This window comes from Aquila chrysaetos, chromosome 1 (assembly GCF_900496995.4).
Source record: "Aquila chrysaetos chrysaetos chromosome 1, bAquChr1.4, whole genome shotgun sequence".
NCBI lineage: Eukaryota > Metazoa > Chordata > Aves > Accipitriformes > Accipitridae > Aquila > Aquila chrysaetos.
The window spans coordinates 57,703,795-57,720,719 of record NC_044004.1 but is presented as its reverse complement, the minus strand read 5'-3'; the positions used below and the strand labels follow the sequence as shown (position 1 = coordinate 57,720,719).

Here is a 16,925-nt window from a genome sequence, read left to right as displayed (position 1 = left end):
GGGGAGCTGTACCCCCACATGGTGTACCACAGTGGGTGCATCCAACTCCAAAGCACACGCACACGCTTACTGTGGACAAGATAAAGAAATACTCCAGTTCTGAATTCACAGTCTGTAGCCACTTGCTGCTTAATTCAAGATTTGGTTATGCTTAGAAGCAATGCCAGTGCCTGCTCTCCTGCTGTCAGTTGATGGTGCCCGTCAGCATCCCGGCTGCTAGGGCTGCCAGCACACCACGGGCTGGGTAGTGCAGGCTTGATAGGCTGTATAAATTCAGGTGGTTGTTCTTTGTGGATTGCCCAACCACAAAGGCTAAGAGGCAAATGGGGCTTTTTCCAGTTTGATTTGAAGGGACTTGGTTTGAATCTGTTCACACCAGGAGCTTGATCCAGCCTTATCTGAAGTCAGGGCAGTGGCGGCAGGATTGGGCCCTGCCAGGACATAGAAACCCCACTATGGCAAGGTGCGTGGGTGTCGTGATGCCCACGGCTGCCTGCCCTCGTGCTGTGCAGAGACAGCACACAGCTGCGTAACGGGGCAGCGCAGCTGCATTAACGCAGGCTGTGCCCGTGCTGGTTTATTCCACTGGGGGAAACCAGCAGATCTAGGGCCTGTCTGGAGTGGTGTTGGCTTGGCACCAGGTCCCCTGGTGCAGGAGCACCATTAGGGGCAGGGGCCCCGGCTGGGTGGTGGGTATTGCCTTTGCATTCTGCCCAGCGAGTAGAGCCCTCAGCTGGGACTAATTGGGGCAGCCCAACCTCTCCACCAGCCCAGAGGGTTGTAATGTCTGGAACCAGAGGAGGCGGTTTGAGGGTTTGCATTTTGCAGGTGAGAGTGCCAGTACTTCAAGTGTAGTGCTTATAAAACTGCTGGTAGGTCTGCTGAAGAGCTTTTGAGAGGTTGGTGTCACTGTGGGCTAGACTGGAAGCTCTGCAGCAAAACCGTAATGTGCTGAAATGTGAGGCTGCAAGAGCTCTCCCTTTGTCTTGCCCTGATGTTGCCCTGATTTAGTGTTGGTGCAAATGCATTTTGTAAAAGACTTAGAATGCTGGTAGCTGTTTAATGAAAGAATCCACTTTGGAGTCTTGTAGAGTGCTCTGCATAGGAGATAGGTATGACATGCAGTACCTAGGTAGGAAGAAGAAAAACTGTAGCACAAAGCAGAATATGGTGAAGAAGGGAGGAATGTTGTGTTTCAGTTCTTTGATGTGGGCAAAAAGAAATTTGTTTGTTTTCAGGTACAGGAGAAACAGGATTTTAAACAACAGTTCTTACTTGGAGTAAGAACTCCATTTACTGTATCTGCTTTGAAACGCTGCTGGGATGTTTGTTACTGGAGCACATGCGGCTCTTCTGCAGTGAGTTTGCCAACTGCTTGGCAAGGGACAGGGGAAATGCCTGTTAAAAATTAACTAGCAACTGAGATAAATCACATATAAACAGCTCAGGGAGCACAGTGATTTCATCAGTATCTGATCTGTTTGCTTGTCTCATGGCTGCCCAAGTTCCTTTGTAATGTTTTTTTGGTTTTCTCTGCTTTGTGCACAGTGGCATTCTAGATGCCCTGATCAGCAACTCCTTCAGGAGAGAAAGTCAGATGTGTTTCTGTGAGCAGCTGAGAGGATTCATTTTAATGAGAAGCAAGGTATTTTGTATGGTATTAACGAAGGACCTGATCTTGTGCCACAGAAGCCGATGGCAGCTGGGTCCAAAACAGCTTCAGCGTGCCTCACCTGACTGTGGCGGTGGCAAAAGGGCCAAGTCAGAGGTCCAGGCTTCTGGAAGTTACAGACAAATTAAACTTATTTGTAAGCTTTCTCCCTTCAATAATGCTGGATAATGGAGGCTTTTAATTGTGCTGCTGCTTTTAACTAACTGCTGTTGCCGGTTAGGCTAGTTGACCTGTCTGCTGTGGTTGTGTGTCAAGAGGACAGTGTGTAGCAGTAGGATACGCGAGTAGGTTCAAGTAAATGGCGTTTATCTACCTTTAGGTGCACAATATAAGTATTTGCCTACTTCTGTTATCTGCCACGTGGGTGAGTTTACTCACCTTACAGCAGTATAAATAAGGGTGTAGAAAGGTGCACAGAGAAAATTCTTACTGGTCCCTTGAACATGTTTAGGGAGCTCCCGGGCAGCTTCACCCCTTGGCTGAAAGGCCGGTGGGTGAATCCTGATACCACTGGAGCAGCCTGTGCCTGTTCTGCTGCAGCTCTGTACAGTTCCCTTATGAGTGCAAGAGGTTTGTATTCCCAAAAGTGCAGTCATCAAACGCTAGAGCTTGTTCGTGCAGTCTGTACACATCCCCTAAGGGAGTTGTTGCCCTGTCGCTGAGACGTGAAGCATGGGTTGTCCGTATTGAGTGTTGGGACACAGCTATCATTCCATGGATGTTTTTAATAGCAAGGTTTGAAAATCCCCCTCATGTGTTATTTTCATGTCGCAAGATTACCTTGCCGTCACTATTGGCAGCCTCGCATGGTTTGGAGATGCTGTGTTCCCGGGCTGTCCCAGGCAGACCGGCCGTTGGAAACCTCACCAGTTGAAGTGTGTGTCAGTGCATTTCAGGGCCAGGAATGGAGCCGAGTTGTTTTGCAGTGCCATGCTGGTGAGTGCAGTTGCAGGATTCCTTGCATTGCCCATTTGTGCCTCCTGTAGTTTCACCCATAGGTACCTCTTGAAGGATTATAGTTCAGATCCATTTGCCGCGTGCTCAGGATATTGCCTTATTTGGGTTTTTTGTGCGGTTTTGTACCTACGCGCTACTTGCAGTACGCAGGGGATTTCGGTCAGAGCAGCTAGCGCAGAGGGTGGTACTGAATGGGTCTCCTCTGCGGAGGGTCCCTCATTAGGAAGGAAGCAGACTTGCATGTCAGGGAAGGAAAATCTCTTCCTTACCTTCATCAAGGAACATGAAAGTTTGAATTTGCCCAATGTCTTTAGTAGCACAGCTCGTACATCTGACAAAACTTGAGAGAAAAATGAAGAGAGTTGCATGCGTTAGGGACCACATGGTCCCAGCCAGCTGCAGAGGGTTAGTCATCATTTGTGTGTTTGCTGCGATGCCAAACACGCTCTTTGGGCTAAGTGGTGTCCTGGGAGACACCCTGGGGTGGGTGGCTGAATAGAAGATGAGGAAGAGTGTTACAAAGAGCCTGAGTGAGAGGCCAGTGGACTGAAGCTCTGTGTCCAAGCCGTATTTGAACCCTTACAATTTTTGTCTAGCCCTCTAACCACCTATGTAAGTGGATCAAAGGCTATAAAGGTGATGAAGGCCATGTACTTGATGTACGATGTACTTTCTCTGCCTGTTTTTCATATTAATTAAATATTTTTCGCAAGCCCCAGTCCTGTATTTGTTTATTTGGCGAATTACTCCAATAAAAGCTGGCAGAGTAGCTCACAGTGAGTTTCCCAGCAAGCGTGTGAATGTGCCAGGGCTGCTTGCTAATACACAGCCAAGCTGCCAGAGTGCTGAGGTCTCCTAACACCCCCCAAAACTGCCTGTTGTACCTTGTGGGTAATTAAACATAACTCGCTTTTAGCAATCTGCTTCAGTAATGGAGTTCAGCCAATTAAAGTATCTTTTTATAAGCAGGATAAAATCAGTGGCATACGACAGGAGGGTAACTGAATTGCTCACGGTTTAATGACACTTCTAACTGTGCAATAAAGGTGCCTGGTTTCTGCGTAAATTGTTGTACGCTATAGAGTTGTGGGGTTTCATATTAGTGAGCAGTTTCAGTGTCTTTGAGCCCTGTTCATACACTCCAAGCCACAATGACTAAAGGGATCCTCTACACTGTAACGAGAATCATGTATTTGGTATTTGAGAACACTAAACATCCCGTCTGGGCATGGAAACCTTGAAAAGCCCTGTGGGATCACAACTTTTCCTGTCCTCCAGCTGGTCCAAGAAACTGAGGTAAGATGACATTTCCTGAGCTAACTCAGAACTTGAAAGGGATGGAAGTCAAAGTGTCTCTCTTGGGTGCCCTTCTGAATCCTACTAATCAAATTTCTTGCCTTAGACAGTCTTCCAGTTATTTTCCTCATTTGAAAGCATAACTGGCACTGCTCAGTGCTTATTTGGGTTTAGTTCTCTACTCATATCAGGCTGGATGTCAAGATGGTCTTTGCTGAGGTGTTGTCATCACCAGCTGAGGTGGCATACATCGTGTGAGCTCCCAGATGAGGAGCTCTTCTGCTAGACCTGAAGCCAGGGATGTGAGAGTGTATTTCACTGTGCCACTCTCAGTATTTGTATCTAGATGGAAAGGTCTGGAAAAAGGGAAGAAAGTTTACTTGCACTTGGCATCCCAAAATAACGGTATTACGATCCAATGAGTAAGTTCCAACATCTGCTGGAGCAAAATGATAGGCAAGAGGCTTGTTCTTTTAAGTCAGCCAGCATTTTTTTTCTTAATTTAAAATTTGGATGTTGCCTTTGATCTGTTACCGATCACATATCAAGGTATACTTTTGGCTGCTTATCTTTTTTCTCTGGGCACTTGTTCTACACGTGTATTATTGTGCTCATCTGGGAATAAAATCATGTAAAAACATACTTTAAATTGGCAGTGGTTCCCTTTTTTTTTTTGGCAGAACCACTGTGGAGCAGCTGTGTGACAACCTGAGACAGAGGCTCTGAGGAAAATGTGTTTTAGGAGTGGACTGTGCAGCTTTCCCAGCGGGAGTGTTGGTGGGGCTTCCCGTTGTGCTTCCTCTGTGGATTGGGAACGTGGCACAAGGAGGAAGGCTGACAAGGCACCGTTTGAGGGCTGCAGCAGGAGGGGGACCAAGGGCAACTCTTCCTTCTTCTTCCACATCAGACTGCTGTGCGGGCCAAGAGCACCTTAGAGGTACAGCCAAGAAACACAGCTGTCTGTCCCCCTGTTGATTTCACGAGCTTGCAGGACCTGAGGGTTGTAGCCATGGTCAGTGGTTTTTCCCAGGGGTACAAGAAGGTGTGATCACGTTTGAGGACACCAGTCACAACTCTTGCTAGGGACCGGACCTTGGTGTGAGGGTGGTAGGTATGAGCATCCTTGGGATTTTATTCATAGGGATTTTTGTGAGACTGTCGCACAGCTGCATCTCAGCATCGGTGGTGTCTGTGTAGAAAGAGGTAGTGCATGGGGCAGGGGGGGACAGCAACCTCTCCCCCTCCCCTGTGCTCACTCCTCTTGCTTTGATGACACCTGCCCTAGCTCTGGCTTTTGATGACTCGTTTCTTGTTTGCTGGCTCTGTTGTATACGTAGCTCTGCAAAATACTTTTCACAAAGCAGCCACACTAAGAGCAGGCCAGTTGTGCAAGCTGAGAGGCAAACTGTGTGCGTTTGCATCAGGGGATTGGCAGAGCATTTCTGAAGGAAAGAATGTGTTTTACTATTCGTGTCGTGCTGCTGTGTCCTCAGAAAGCACTCTCTTCACCTGCCTACAGTGCACAGGGCACACCTGCCACGGCTTAAATCAGGACTTGCAAGGTGGGGCTGCGCCTGGGTGGGTTTGAGGCTGTTTCTGCGGGTGCCGTTCTGGGGAGTCGGGACCTGCAGCGACATTGAGCCCCATGGGCTCCAGCTCTCCCAGCAAACGCTGGCACAGCATCAGCCCTCACCAAACAGCTCCTGGTATGGCTGGCAGTCAGCTCACCCTGGCATCAGCTGTTCACAGATAGAGTGCGCATCAACACCCTGTTGGGGAGAAGGGGATTTAATAGTATGGATGCATGGATATAGATTTAATAGTACGGATACAGGTATTATGTGTTATCTAACCTCAGGGATGGAGGCATGTTTGATGGAGGCATGTCCCAGGCATGTTTAATTGACTAATAAAACAGTGGCCTCTGTGGAGTTCATGGAGACTTAATTTCTGTTAAGTTGATATTATTACAAACTGAGACATTTTGAAAGAAGAATCTTTCTTAAACCAAGTGGAGTATTACATGACTATGCCACCAGACCCATGAGGTTTTGCATTGTATATGGAAGCTTAACATTACCAGTTTCCTTGCAGAGGAGAAGGATGGGCACTCGCTATGATACATGTCCAGTCCTTTTGTTCTTTCGAAACCAATTTTCTTTGAAAGGCTTTTTTGTTGTTGTTTGCAGTAAGAAGCCACAGGTACTGAACTGGAGTGTATGCATGCTGCAGTAAACCTGCTTCCTGCATAGGGAAATTCTCTCTTGGACAATCCTGATGGGGAAAAAATTTGTGGTGAGTCCATTTCTTTGAGTTTTTGACCTAAAGTGGGGGCAGGGGCAAAAGGCAAGGGAAGAGGTGATGTGGTCCCCGCCCTTCTGCTGGGGCAGCAGTGGTACCAGAGCAATGAAGGTGTCTCCCTGAAATCCCATGTAAGTGGCAATCCCAAACTTTAGCGCGGTGTTGCGTACAAATGCAGTAAAATCATTCTCTGAATACGCACTGTACCTTGTCTTTCCAGGTGTTTGCCAAACTCGGAATGAATATCAAAAGGATTCTGGATGAGAGTCTGAAATGAGAACATGGGCTGTTGAAATGCATGATGAGGAAAAACCTGGGAGAAGAGTGTGAAAGAGGACGATTCCTGGCCTGAACAAAAGGTAAAAAGTCATAAAGTAGAAGGTTAAAAATTACAGGAGAAGTGCTGTAGTACCTTGTGGTCAGAAGAAGGCAGGATTTGGCTGTATGACAGAGAGAGGAGCATCCTTATTCTGTGTGCTAGATAAATACTTGGCTTCCTTGCTCAAACACTTAATACTGCCCACAGCCTATTGGGCGCAATACGCATCCGTGTGCACACACGCGCGCACAGTATATGCAATTATACATAATGTTTCCTGGTATATAGGGTACAGACATGCTGTAGGGATGGCCCTTTTGCTCTAGGGATGTGATGTTTGCGATACCTGTAGAAGAGTGGTTTGATGGCAATGGAGGCTTGTTCCTGGGGAGTCCTTTAATAGGTGAATTGCAGGAAAACAGTGAAGTGGCAAAAATCTGCCCATGTAGTACAGAATGAGGTTAAATATTACTAAGAGTAAAGAAAGAATTGGTTGATTCTTAACAGCTATTGGGAAGCAACCTGAGGAAAAATAATGATGGAGTGCCTGATCTATAGAGTGAGGAATTATTTCTGTCTTTATCCAGAAAATTCAGGTCCACTTTGCTTTGTTCTGTGACATGTTATTAAGAAAATGCGGGATAGATCTATACTTTTGACATGTATCAAGCATGTGTAAGCATGATATCCCATCTGGCTCTCTGGAGTTAGAGATTTCTTACGACAAAAAAGGCAACCTAACGCCAACAGCCCAGTGAGCACTCGCATCCAGTAATTGGATCAGCTATCCTGATCTCGGTGATGTTACCCAGGCTGTTTGTCAAGTTTAAGAAGCGAGAGAAATTAAAAATAAAAAAACATTCATTTTTCAAAAAACGGGCTATCTCAGCCCAAAGCAACCAGCAAGAGTACTGTCTAGAGGACAATTTGTTTCAAAGCAAAGAAACAGGGTTTGTGCTTGGAAGAGGTCATACAAGTGCACAAGGAGAATTGGTAAGAGCAGAGCAGCTAGAATGTGATTTGATTCATTTTGGACTTACTTACAATCCTGAAAACCTACACGGAGCTGGTGTCTGAACTCTATAGGTGCTTCAGTCCGTACTGTTAAAGTTGTCTTTGTGGCCCCTGAAGGCCTTCAGTCCGTTGGCATCTTCTTCTCAACCAAATAAAGCATTATGGACATTCAAAATGCATTTCCTCACTTATCGCTAGGTCAGTTTGATGCAGTAGGTGTGCTCTGAGAATGCATTAACTTTCAACACTTGAGGAGGTTTCTGTGTTCTTTCAAACCGCTTCTGGAACTTACCACTAAAATGTCTCTTACTGCTTTCTAAAGTTGGAGGTTTACACCAATGCAGCACTCATCTCGATTTTTTTTACTGGCGTGGAAAAGCTGAAGCCATAAAAACTTGTGTGACTACAGGACATCAGGATAAAACAGCAGGTAAGAAAGTGTTTTAACTACCAGGAAAACTTTGATAATTTGGTGTTTGAGATCCAGATCTATATAAATAAAAATTGCATAGGATTTAACTGGGCCTCAGTTGACAATTAAGGACTCTACCTTTCTAACATTCACAATTAAAATTTTAAAGACAGACAGCTACAGTTTATCTTGTTGCATATCTTTAAATGCAGAGTGAACAGGTTTCAAGGTGACTGTCACAATGCATAGCTTGATCCAAAGTCTCTGATTTTAGCAATCTTTGTGACAATTAGTGTGCCTTGTTTTCAGGGAGGAACAACCTGTAATGGGGTATATATAGAGAGATCTGGCACTGGGATTAGAGGCTGGTGCTACTGTTGCATCTTTTCTCCAGGAATACAGAGCAGGATGATGAAGGCTGCTGTCATAAGCGTTCTTCCGCTCAGGGTTGTCTTCTCATGACTAACTGGACTTTTATTAGGGTGGTTATTGTAATCTCCGACTATATTAAAACCAGTATTTTGACCTCCAAGTCTAGGGTAATTTATTGAAGGAAACCTAGGGAAGCTTTTCTCCAGAATGAATGGGGTTTATTGAAAGCACTCACTAGTGACTTAATGACACAGCTCTGATGAAAGGTGAGGTGACTGTACACATTGGAACCTGGAAACAAATCTTGTATCAGTCCCTTCCATTGTACTCGCTTTGATGTCAGCAAATGCAGTAAACACACTGCCACTGGTCACGGTACCTGTAATTTATGAAGAATCTTTATTTTCAATCTTTTTAGGGGAAAACTGTTTAACAAGTCTTTTAAAAACAATAAATTGTAAGCTGGCAAGAGGTTATACGGTACATTTGATATACGTTTTCACGTTAATTTAGTGCAATTTCTTCTGCTTGCCTGAGTATTTAAGCTGGAATTTCTTTTGGCACAGTTACCTATTTATTAAACCCTCAGCAGGAAGGGCAGTTACAACCTACTTCATAGGAAGACCTCAGGCTATACACTCATCTCTTTCTGGAGGCTCAGATTGCTCCGTCCTGGCTGAGGTGTGTGGCTGCATGGAGCTGCCTGAAAGGGCGGGCGCAGCAAGAGCTGGAGAAGAATCGTCACAACAGAACCGCTGACTGACTTCGCCTCGTCTCTTCAGAAACGCTGAGAGAAAGTGACCCATACAGCGTCACGGCACAACCAGCTGCAGAGGTGAGTGACTTAGAGCCATAGCAGCTCCTTCAGAGCCACACAGACTACCTCAATGTCCACTCAGTCAGCTGAGACTTCGGTTCTTACAAGGCTTTACAGTGTTCCTTGTTTGACTGTAAGGATGAAATGCATTCATAAAACACAGAGACCCTCAAATCCTCCTCGTGTCACCTGAGTACTTATTTCTGTTTACCTTCTGAATTCATTCAAATTCTGGGTTCTAAGGGACATCTGTAAAGGGGCAAAAAACTCTTTCAGGCTTGCATAGATAGCTACTTCACTTTGGTTGCATTGTCATCTTTCTGGTTCATTTCACTGTAATAAAATTGAGACTTTTGATCCAGAAATGAAAACAAGATTTCCAGTTAGTAGCAAGTAACCGCCTCCTTTACTGATTACTTTAAAATACGGACAAGGTATTTCAACTATTCACAAATATTTCTGACATATTACAAAGTAACGTAAGAGAAAAAGATCATGATCGTATTTAAAGCTAAACAGTTTAAAATGTTTACAAATGCATTGTTTTTTCCTTTCCAAAATGTTTGTCGATACAGTTTTGCAAGAGACTATCTGTTTGGTCAAATAAACTTCTGCTATACATACTGTGCTTTGTCCTAGGGGACAAATTGGAAAAATATTTTCAAAACAGTACTTTCTCAGAAACAGGGAGTTGGAATATGACCTCTAATGGTCTTGCAACAGTGTCTCTGTGGACTTTGTGCAAGGCTTAACATGAATTTTTTTTCAATGATGGTTTTATAACATGACATGAAGCTGACATTATTTTACATTGTATTTAAGTATTTAAAAGATCTGAGACCTATTTCTTCTATATATACATTTTTGAAGCTTTAAGGCTGCACCACTAACAACATTTTATCAATCTTTCTTTTGTCATTTTCTGAAATGTTACAATTACTTTGTCAAATTTAAAATTGTTAGCAGCAACGATGATGAAATGTTCCTCACTTAAAAAAATCCCAAACCAAACAGAAGAATTGCCTGGGAAACTGCACATCACATGCATGATACATAACTAAAAAATTAGTCCAAAGTTCTTTTAAATATTTAGTTCCAGCTAGAGCTGATAGTTGTTCTAGTTCTAAAGAATAAAATGTTTATTATATACAGAAGGGTTGGATGGAATATGGTCATTTGACAAAGATCACTCAAGGCATTTCATGGTCTGAATTGTTCATACAGCATTAATGCAGCTGCCCTTTTTGCTTACACGTAGGCTTGTGCCACCTGTGGGAAGGGAACATTCCTGGTAGTGTCAACAGGCTCAGTCTTACAAGATGCAAATAATTATTATCTTCTCCAGGCTGCTCAGTCTTCAGCTGAACCAGGAGTTTCTTGCAGGACTTGGAGCCCTTTAGGGCTTGCTCCTGAGCTAAACGCAAACTTGTACAGCATTGTCAGATGCCAGTTTACATCAGGTAAGTGTTTGGTCTTTTGCCTTCAGCATATTACAACATGAAAAACTGCAACAGCATTTTCCGACGAGCACCATTAACTGACTTTGGTAACGTATCTATTAGCACAACCAGCAGGATCAAAGAATATGCTTAACTCCTGTCTTGTACAATAAGAAAGCACAGCTGCCAATTACCTTGCAACTAGAGTCTGTAAATATTAAAAACATAAATATGTTAATAACCATACACATATACACAAAACACAGCAGTAGCAATATTACAGGATGCAATGCCTACTCTATATAACTGCTTTTTGTTAATACAGATGCAATACCAAAATAAATGCTATTTAATATGAAGCAAACCCTTCTTCAGAGGTCAATGGCAGTAAGCCAAAGTTCATGTCCAGGCTTCTACTAATCTGAGGTGACTCTGAAGCTAGATCAATCCCACTGCCTATCAAATCTCATCAATGAAAGAGTAGCACTATGGGAAGACAATGACTATCAGTTAACACTAAACCTTTCTGAGCTGGAGCTTGCTTTTGCCACCATTTGTAATTAATTCTCCCTTTTTCACAAGTGCTCTTTGTGTGAGCACTCACCAGGCTTAACAGGGGATAAAGTTATTACATACCAAATATGATTTAGAGGTGAGGATTAATAGAAATGACCAGCACAGGGTTGGAGTTCCTGAATCCTGGGAGATGCTCTCCATGTTTTTAAGTGACATTTCAGTGAGATTGCACTTAGCAGATCTCCAACTTTTTCTTTTTTTTTTTTTTTTGTGCGGTTCTGTTTCAAAGCTTGGTAGGAATAGCATGGGAACGGCTAGAGGAGATGACTGTGCTGGTCCATTGTCTTTGCTAATGCTCTTCAGAGCAGCGTCCTCTCCTCAAGATCACGTCATCTAGTCCAATATCCCCTGTTCGTCCTTTCCCTTTCTCGCCTTTGAAAATAACCTGGGAAGAGAAATAGAATGATTTGAGTGCAAAAATAAAGTAAAATGAAAGAAGCTTTGGTTGAGAGAGGTCTCAACAGTAAGAAAGCAGAGGCAATCGTAACTGACTCACAAAAACCTATTTATTCTGCTCAGAATTATGGCTGTTTTTTCTGTTTGTGATCCTCTCCCTTCTTCCCTTTCGCAGGGTCTTTGTGAAAAAACAGCAGTTCAGGACAGAGTTGCTCCAGTTGCACCATCTGCTGTAGTGAGATGAACCTCCATGTAAGAGATTCTTGGGCCCTTCCTACATACCACCTCTGCGCCTTTTTCATTGTCCCTCATGGCAAACACATAAAATCCTCTGTGTTCTGAAAAATCTTGTCTAATAGAGGAGCTGTCCGTTCCTAAAGCACCTTGCAGCTGCCTTAGCTGTGTGAACTAGGAACACCCATCGTTTAACAAATTTTGGCTCCTGCAGACTCATGGTAATCTACAGAAGCACTGGCTCCTCACAAAATGGCGGCAGAAGTTTGGGTATGGATTTATGCAGATCATTAGCTGTCCAGATTTAGCCTGAGTAGGAGAAATTCAACAAATACAAAGCTTGACTAGAAGGACTGGAGCATAAATCAGAGATGATATACAGAATGGCCAGCTGACTTTAAGAAACGCTTCCCGTAAGTCAGTACTGCTCACCTGTGCTACTGCTGTAGATTCAGAAGCCTGAACTATTTAATACAGTCAGTGTTTTTGACCATGGCTTAGAAATTATTCGAAGCCTGCAGCTTAGAAATTATTCGAAGCCTGCAGCAAAACTTTGTAAGAGTCTGCTCTTATCACTGAGCTGGAAAGAATTAATACAGGTTCATAGATCAGAAATTCAGCTGTGTAGTTAAAAATAATTTGGATGCTTCCTGAAAGCACACTTTTAAATAAGGAGTAGGAATGGAAGAGGTCAGAGAAACTCTATGTTGAATGTACTGAATTATTTTTTAAGAAATGAGTGATTTGGGGTGTACTTTAAAATAATTTACACAGAGCTAATTCATTAAAAAGTGTGATGAAGGATTCTGTTCTCCATCCATATTCTCCTCGGGGTTCCAGTAGGCCCCCCTTAAAATCAATAGTGTTGAGTTGCTTTTGGTTTTTAATTAGCTAGAAAATAAATCTTCCATATTTCCTCTTGATTTCTCTGTGGCAGAGGCCTTGCTTACCTAGAGCTTTCTCTCATTCCCTGATCCTTGGAATAAGTGCCACAGTGGTTCAGGTCAGCAGCCCAGGCTCCCCATGCTGGCTGGAAAAGATGCCAAACTCGACTGTTCTGTGAGGTGCCACGAGGCAGCTCTGGTCTGTGGACCGGCACTCGGTTATGGTTGGCAAGCCGTGCTGACAGCTGTTGCTGAGGTGGTCAAGAGAGGCAGGGGACAGTGCAAAGGGGAACTGCTGGTCTTGTCTGGGGTCTCTCAAACTCATTTGCTTTTCTGCCAGACAGTGTATTAGTGATACACACTTATTTAATGAACTGCTCTATCAGGTGAGACAGACCTGAGGATTGCCAGAAGTGTTAAACTTAGTGAAAAAGGGTAAGAATGTGCCAAATATACTGTTCACCTGTTATAAATTTCCATATTCTCAGTCTGACATTCGCTTACAGCTAACAATGTCAGGCATGTTTTGTTACTATTGCAGAGGTAAAGTTTTCAGAAAATTATCTGCGGTAATTACAGCCTTAATATTAATTTTAGAACTATATACTGTGTGTGTTGTAGCCTGCTCCCACCATGAACATTATGACGTGTGAGCTTTTTAGGCCCCCTGATATCTAAGTCAGAGCAAAATAGGCCCTGAAGCACCCAAGCCCCTTCTTCAGATCCGAAATAGAAGCTACCTTCAAAGCTAAGCAGAGGTTGAAGAAAAATGCTGAGCTTTTGATATCAGTTTATCACCCAATGTTTCTGAGATTTCCAGGTATTGAAAGATTCTCCATGGCACTTCAGACAGCTTCTTTTGATTGCGCTAAACCATTCTGTGTTATTGGTGTAGTTAAGTCATCATTTACCTCCTTGGCCAGATCAGCTGCAGGTACACTGAAGAGCATAAAACCATGTGAGATTGCACGTGTAACCTCCCTGCATTATCAAAAATTACTTATTTGCAATATCTTTGCCCTGGTTTAGCCAGTTACTAATCCCTAGGGGATGATTCTTCCTATTTCATGGTACTGTGTTATTTAAAGCACTGTTCATGAGGAACCTTGATACAGGCTTTTTTTAGAAATCCGTGTACAGTATGCCATTGTCCATTAGACTACTCTTTCCTACATGGTGATTCCCTTAAAACAGGCTGTACAAGGTAGCTCAGTACAGGCTATTTTGTCATTTCCTATATGTCTGTTGCTGTAGGTGGAATTTTTTTTTGCATAAAACTAATTTGAAAAAATGCACTACTCTCTTATCCTTAATGTGATTCCATTGGCAGGGATCAAAGTAGTAAAACACAGGCTGAAATTGGACCCAGAAGACAAACAGTCCAGTGCTACACCACGTAAGCGTCTTCAGCTTCTCGTACAAAAAACCAAAAGGCAGCACATGCATTGGTACTTACACTCTTGATGCCTAGTCCTCGTAAAGTTATGTGTGTCCGTCTCCAGCCATGGCCACCATTTCTTCCCCAAATGGCTGGTCCGTGAGCGCCGTTTTTCCTTACAAAGACTTGGAGGGCACCAGAATGCAGTCCGGGCACCTTATGCCTAAACGACAGGCACAAGTCACCAGCCTGAGCCATGTGACCCAACGGCAGGATAAGATGCGCTACTCTTCCTTCTTTGCCTTTGGGGTCAGAGATGGTAAGATACTGTCCCCCTGCAAAAGAAAAAGCGGTTAGCTTTTTTTTTTTTTTTTTTTTTTAATTCTACTATGTTGCAGGACCAAATGCACAAGAGTCATTAAAAAATAAAAAAGGGCTCCACAAGGTCTAGTGAGTCTTAAATAAGGCAGATAGATAGTGGCTGGAACGTGAACCAGAACTGATGCATCTGCCTCCTGCGGGATAAGAGTTACAGTGCTGGTCTTCTGTTTACATTAGTACCAGTTTAGGTCTTGCCCATCTAATTACTTTTTTACAAAGCAAATAATACCTCTTTTGAAAATGAAAATTTCATGTATTCCTTCATTTCTGACAACCCCTTGGTGACCGCATGATTTTAAACCTACAGTGGCATTAAAGCTACTGTGTACATTTATGCGTCCTGTAAGCTGCAGTTTTTTGCTATTGGATAGATGAATGAGAAGGCCAGCATAAATGTTATCACGTAATTGAGCTACAGTTCTGTCCCTTTCCTTTTGTTTGGGACCTGTATTAACAGGTTAAGTCTCAAAACATATCCATTTGCAAACATGGATAGCCTTTTCATTTAACTGTAATTTAAACTTAATCTGGATTAGAGATAGAAAGCTAGAAACAGTAGAGATTTCCAAATGGCTGTTAATTTGATCCACTCCCTGAAGTCTTCTCTAACAGTAGTAAGTTGTCAGTGAACATATATACTTAATTCAAAACCCTATTATTATCTCTGATCATGTATGAAGTAAAGGTGCCTTCATAAAAACACCTAGAACATGAAAAGTAGAGTATCTCAGGTATGGCAACACCCCTTAAACCTAAAAAAAAAAAAAAAGGCATATACTTCCAGAAGTCCCATGCACCCTTTCACATAGACACTCAAAACTACAATAAATGAGACTTCACCTCTTGGAGAAAACCCACGCCTGTATTTTTACTTTTCATTACAACTTTTGCAAGGTGGATGATAACTTTAAAATCTGAAATTACCACAGGGAGGAGGATTCATTTTTAAAAAATAAAAATTAAAAAAAAAAAAAATCTTACTCTGAACCTAAGATTATTTTTTTTTTTATGAGATCTGATTTTTTTAATCGTTTGTTTTGTCAAAAAATCCAAGTTTAATGAACCTAAGGTAAAGGTGGGATTTAGGTTCCTTAGTTGAAACCAAAGATGTAGAAATATTGGGGGTTTGTAATATTGTTGACAGAGTCTTTACTTAATTATAGAATAGAAAAATATTTTTCATTTAAATTGTTGCCCTGCTACTACTCAACCAGAGCTTTATTTTTTGAAAGCCACAATGATTTCCCTCAAAAGCTGTGAGATTTAATGACAATGTACCAGGGCTTGTCACACACTTAAAAAGAAAGCCAACCTTGTTTCCAATTCACTGCTTCTACATAGGTTTTTAAGTTCTTTGGTCTCCATGAGATTTAACAAAGCAAAGTAGTATGCTGCTGTCTGGGGCCCCAGATCTGCATTTGGGCCTGAAGTGGGATCCAGTTGGTTGGGGTGGTTTTAGTTTTGGATTTGTTTTTTTTTTTTTTTTTTAATGCATTGTTTTTGCATCAAGGTCACTAACTGCTAAAATAAGCATAACAGACTTTAAATAACTGCACCTGTTTGTTGTAGATACAATTATATCACTATAAAAGTACTGACTTGACTCATTAACTGCATCTGTTTCGGATAGTTACAGTGACTGAATCCAATCAATAGGAAACAGATTTAGGTAAGCACAAAGCCAACACATCTGTAGGCAAGCCCCTGCAGGAAAAGGTCCCCTCAAATCAGCATTTTCTGCATGCAAGATAAGCTTCTAAGGCTTCAGCATGGCACCTTTCAAAATGCAGATTCTGATAAACCAATAAATAGCAAACTTTGAAAGGTGAAAGCAAACACTCAGGAACAAGCTGTGAAAATAAATCCTTGCAACAAGGTATTACAGACAAGAGGGAGTGGGTGGGTGACTTCAAGGGACTAGTTTTAACAGGTTATGTCAACAGCAGCAGAACATACACAGGAAACAAAAAGCTGAGATTGCTTCCCTGACAGGGAAGCAACACGGGAGAATAAAAATTCTAAAAAAAAAAAAAAAAAAAAGCCAGTTAAAAATCATGGTTCTGGGACTTAATATGTATTAACAACAATTTCTGAGTACAGCTAATGAATATGCTTTAAGCAACTTTCTCAGAAACAAAGCACTTTTAAATCCACTGTTTCAAAAAGATGTTTGAATTATGTTTGATCTTTTTCAAAACGCCAGTCTGCAAGCAGGAGACAGCTACCTGTTTTCTCATCTGCAGGAGGAAGGAGCTCTGCTCTCTGAGTCACTCGTGAGACTTTTTAAGTGTCATAAGGAGCATAGGAAATACTAGAGCATGCCTGTGGGTGGGGAGGGGCCCTGCCCAGTAAGTGAAGACAGCATTTCCACTTAGCCAGCTAAACAGCCTGAAAAAGGTGCCGGGTCACCCGCTGCGGTGGCAAATGACTGTCTCATCAATGGCAATGTAAGGACAGACATCTATGATGAGGTGGTG

At 42.6% G+C, this 16,925-nt stretch overlaps 1 protein-coding gene and 1 long non-coding RNA gene across 6 annotated transcripts in view; one reads left to right on the top strand and one right to left on the bottom strand.

The window, feature by feature from the left end:
- LOC115345178 overlaps window positions 1–12,922 on the top strand; it is a 29,194-nt gene extending 16,272 nt beyond the window's left edge. The window contains exons 5-12 of the long non-coding RNA XR_005932806.1: window positions 4,606–4,862; window positions 4,956–5,032; window positions 6,115–6,220; window positions 6,447–6,585; window positions 7,882–7,989; window positions 8,933–9,178; window positions 10,419–10,620; window positions 11,747–12,922. This is a non-coding gene — a long non-coding RNA (uncharacterized LOC115345178). The remainder of the gene's footprint in view (window positions 1–4,605; window positions 4,863–4,955; window positions 5,033–6,114; window positions 6,221–6,446; window positions 6,586–7,881; window positions 7,990–8,932; window positions 9,179–10,418; window positions 10,621–11,746) is intronic.
- Window positions 9,544–16,925, bottom strand: part of NPNT (nephronectin) — a 54,475-nt gene continuing 47,093 nt past the window's right edge. For all 5 annotated transcript variants that reach the window (XM_030023539.1, XM_030023578.1, XM_030023558.1 and 2 more), the window contains 2 exons: window positions 14,146–14,402; window positions 9,544–11,560 (listed from right to left, as the gene is read on the bottom strand). In XM_030023539.1, the coding sequence (XP_029879399.1) occupies window positions 11,465–11,560; window positions 14,146–14,402 (353 nt within the window). In that variant the 3' untranslated portion in view covers window positions 9,544–11,464. The remainder of the gene's footprint in view (window positions 11,561–14,145; window positions 14,403–16,925) is intronic.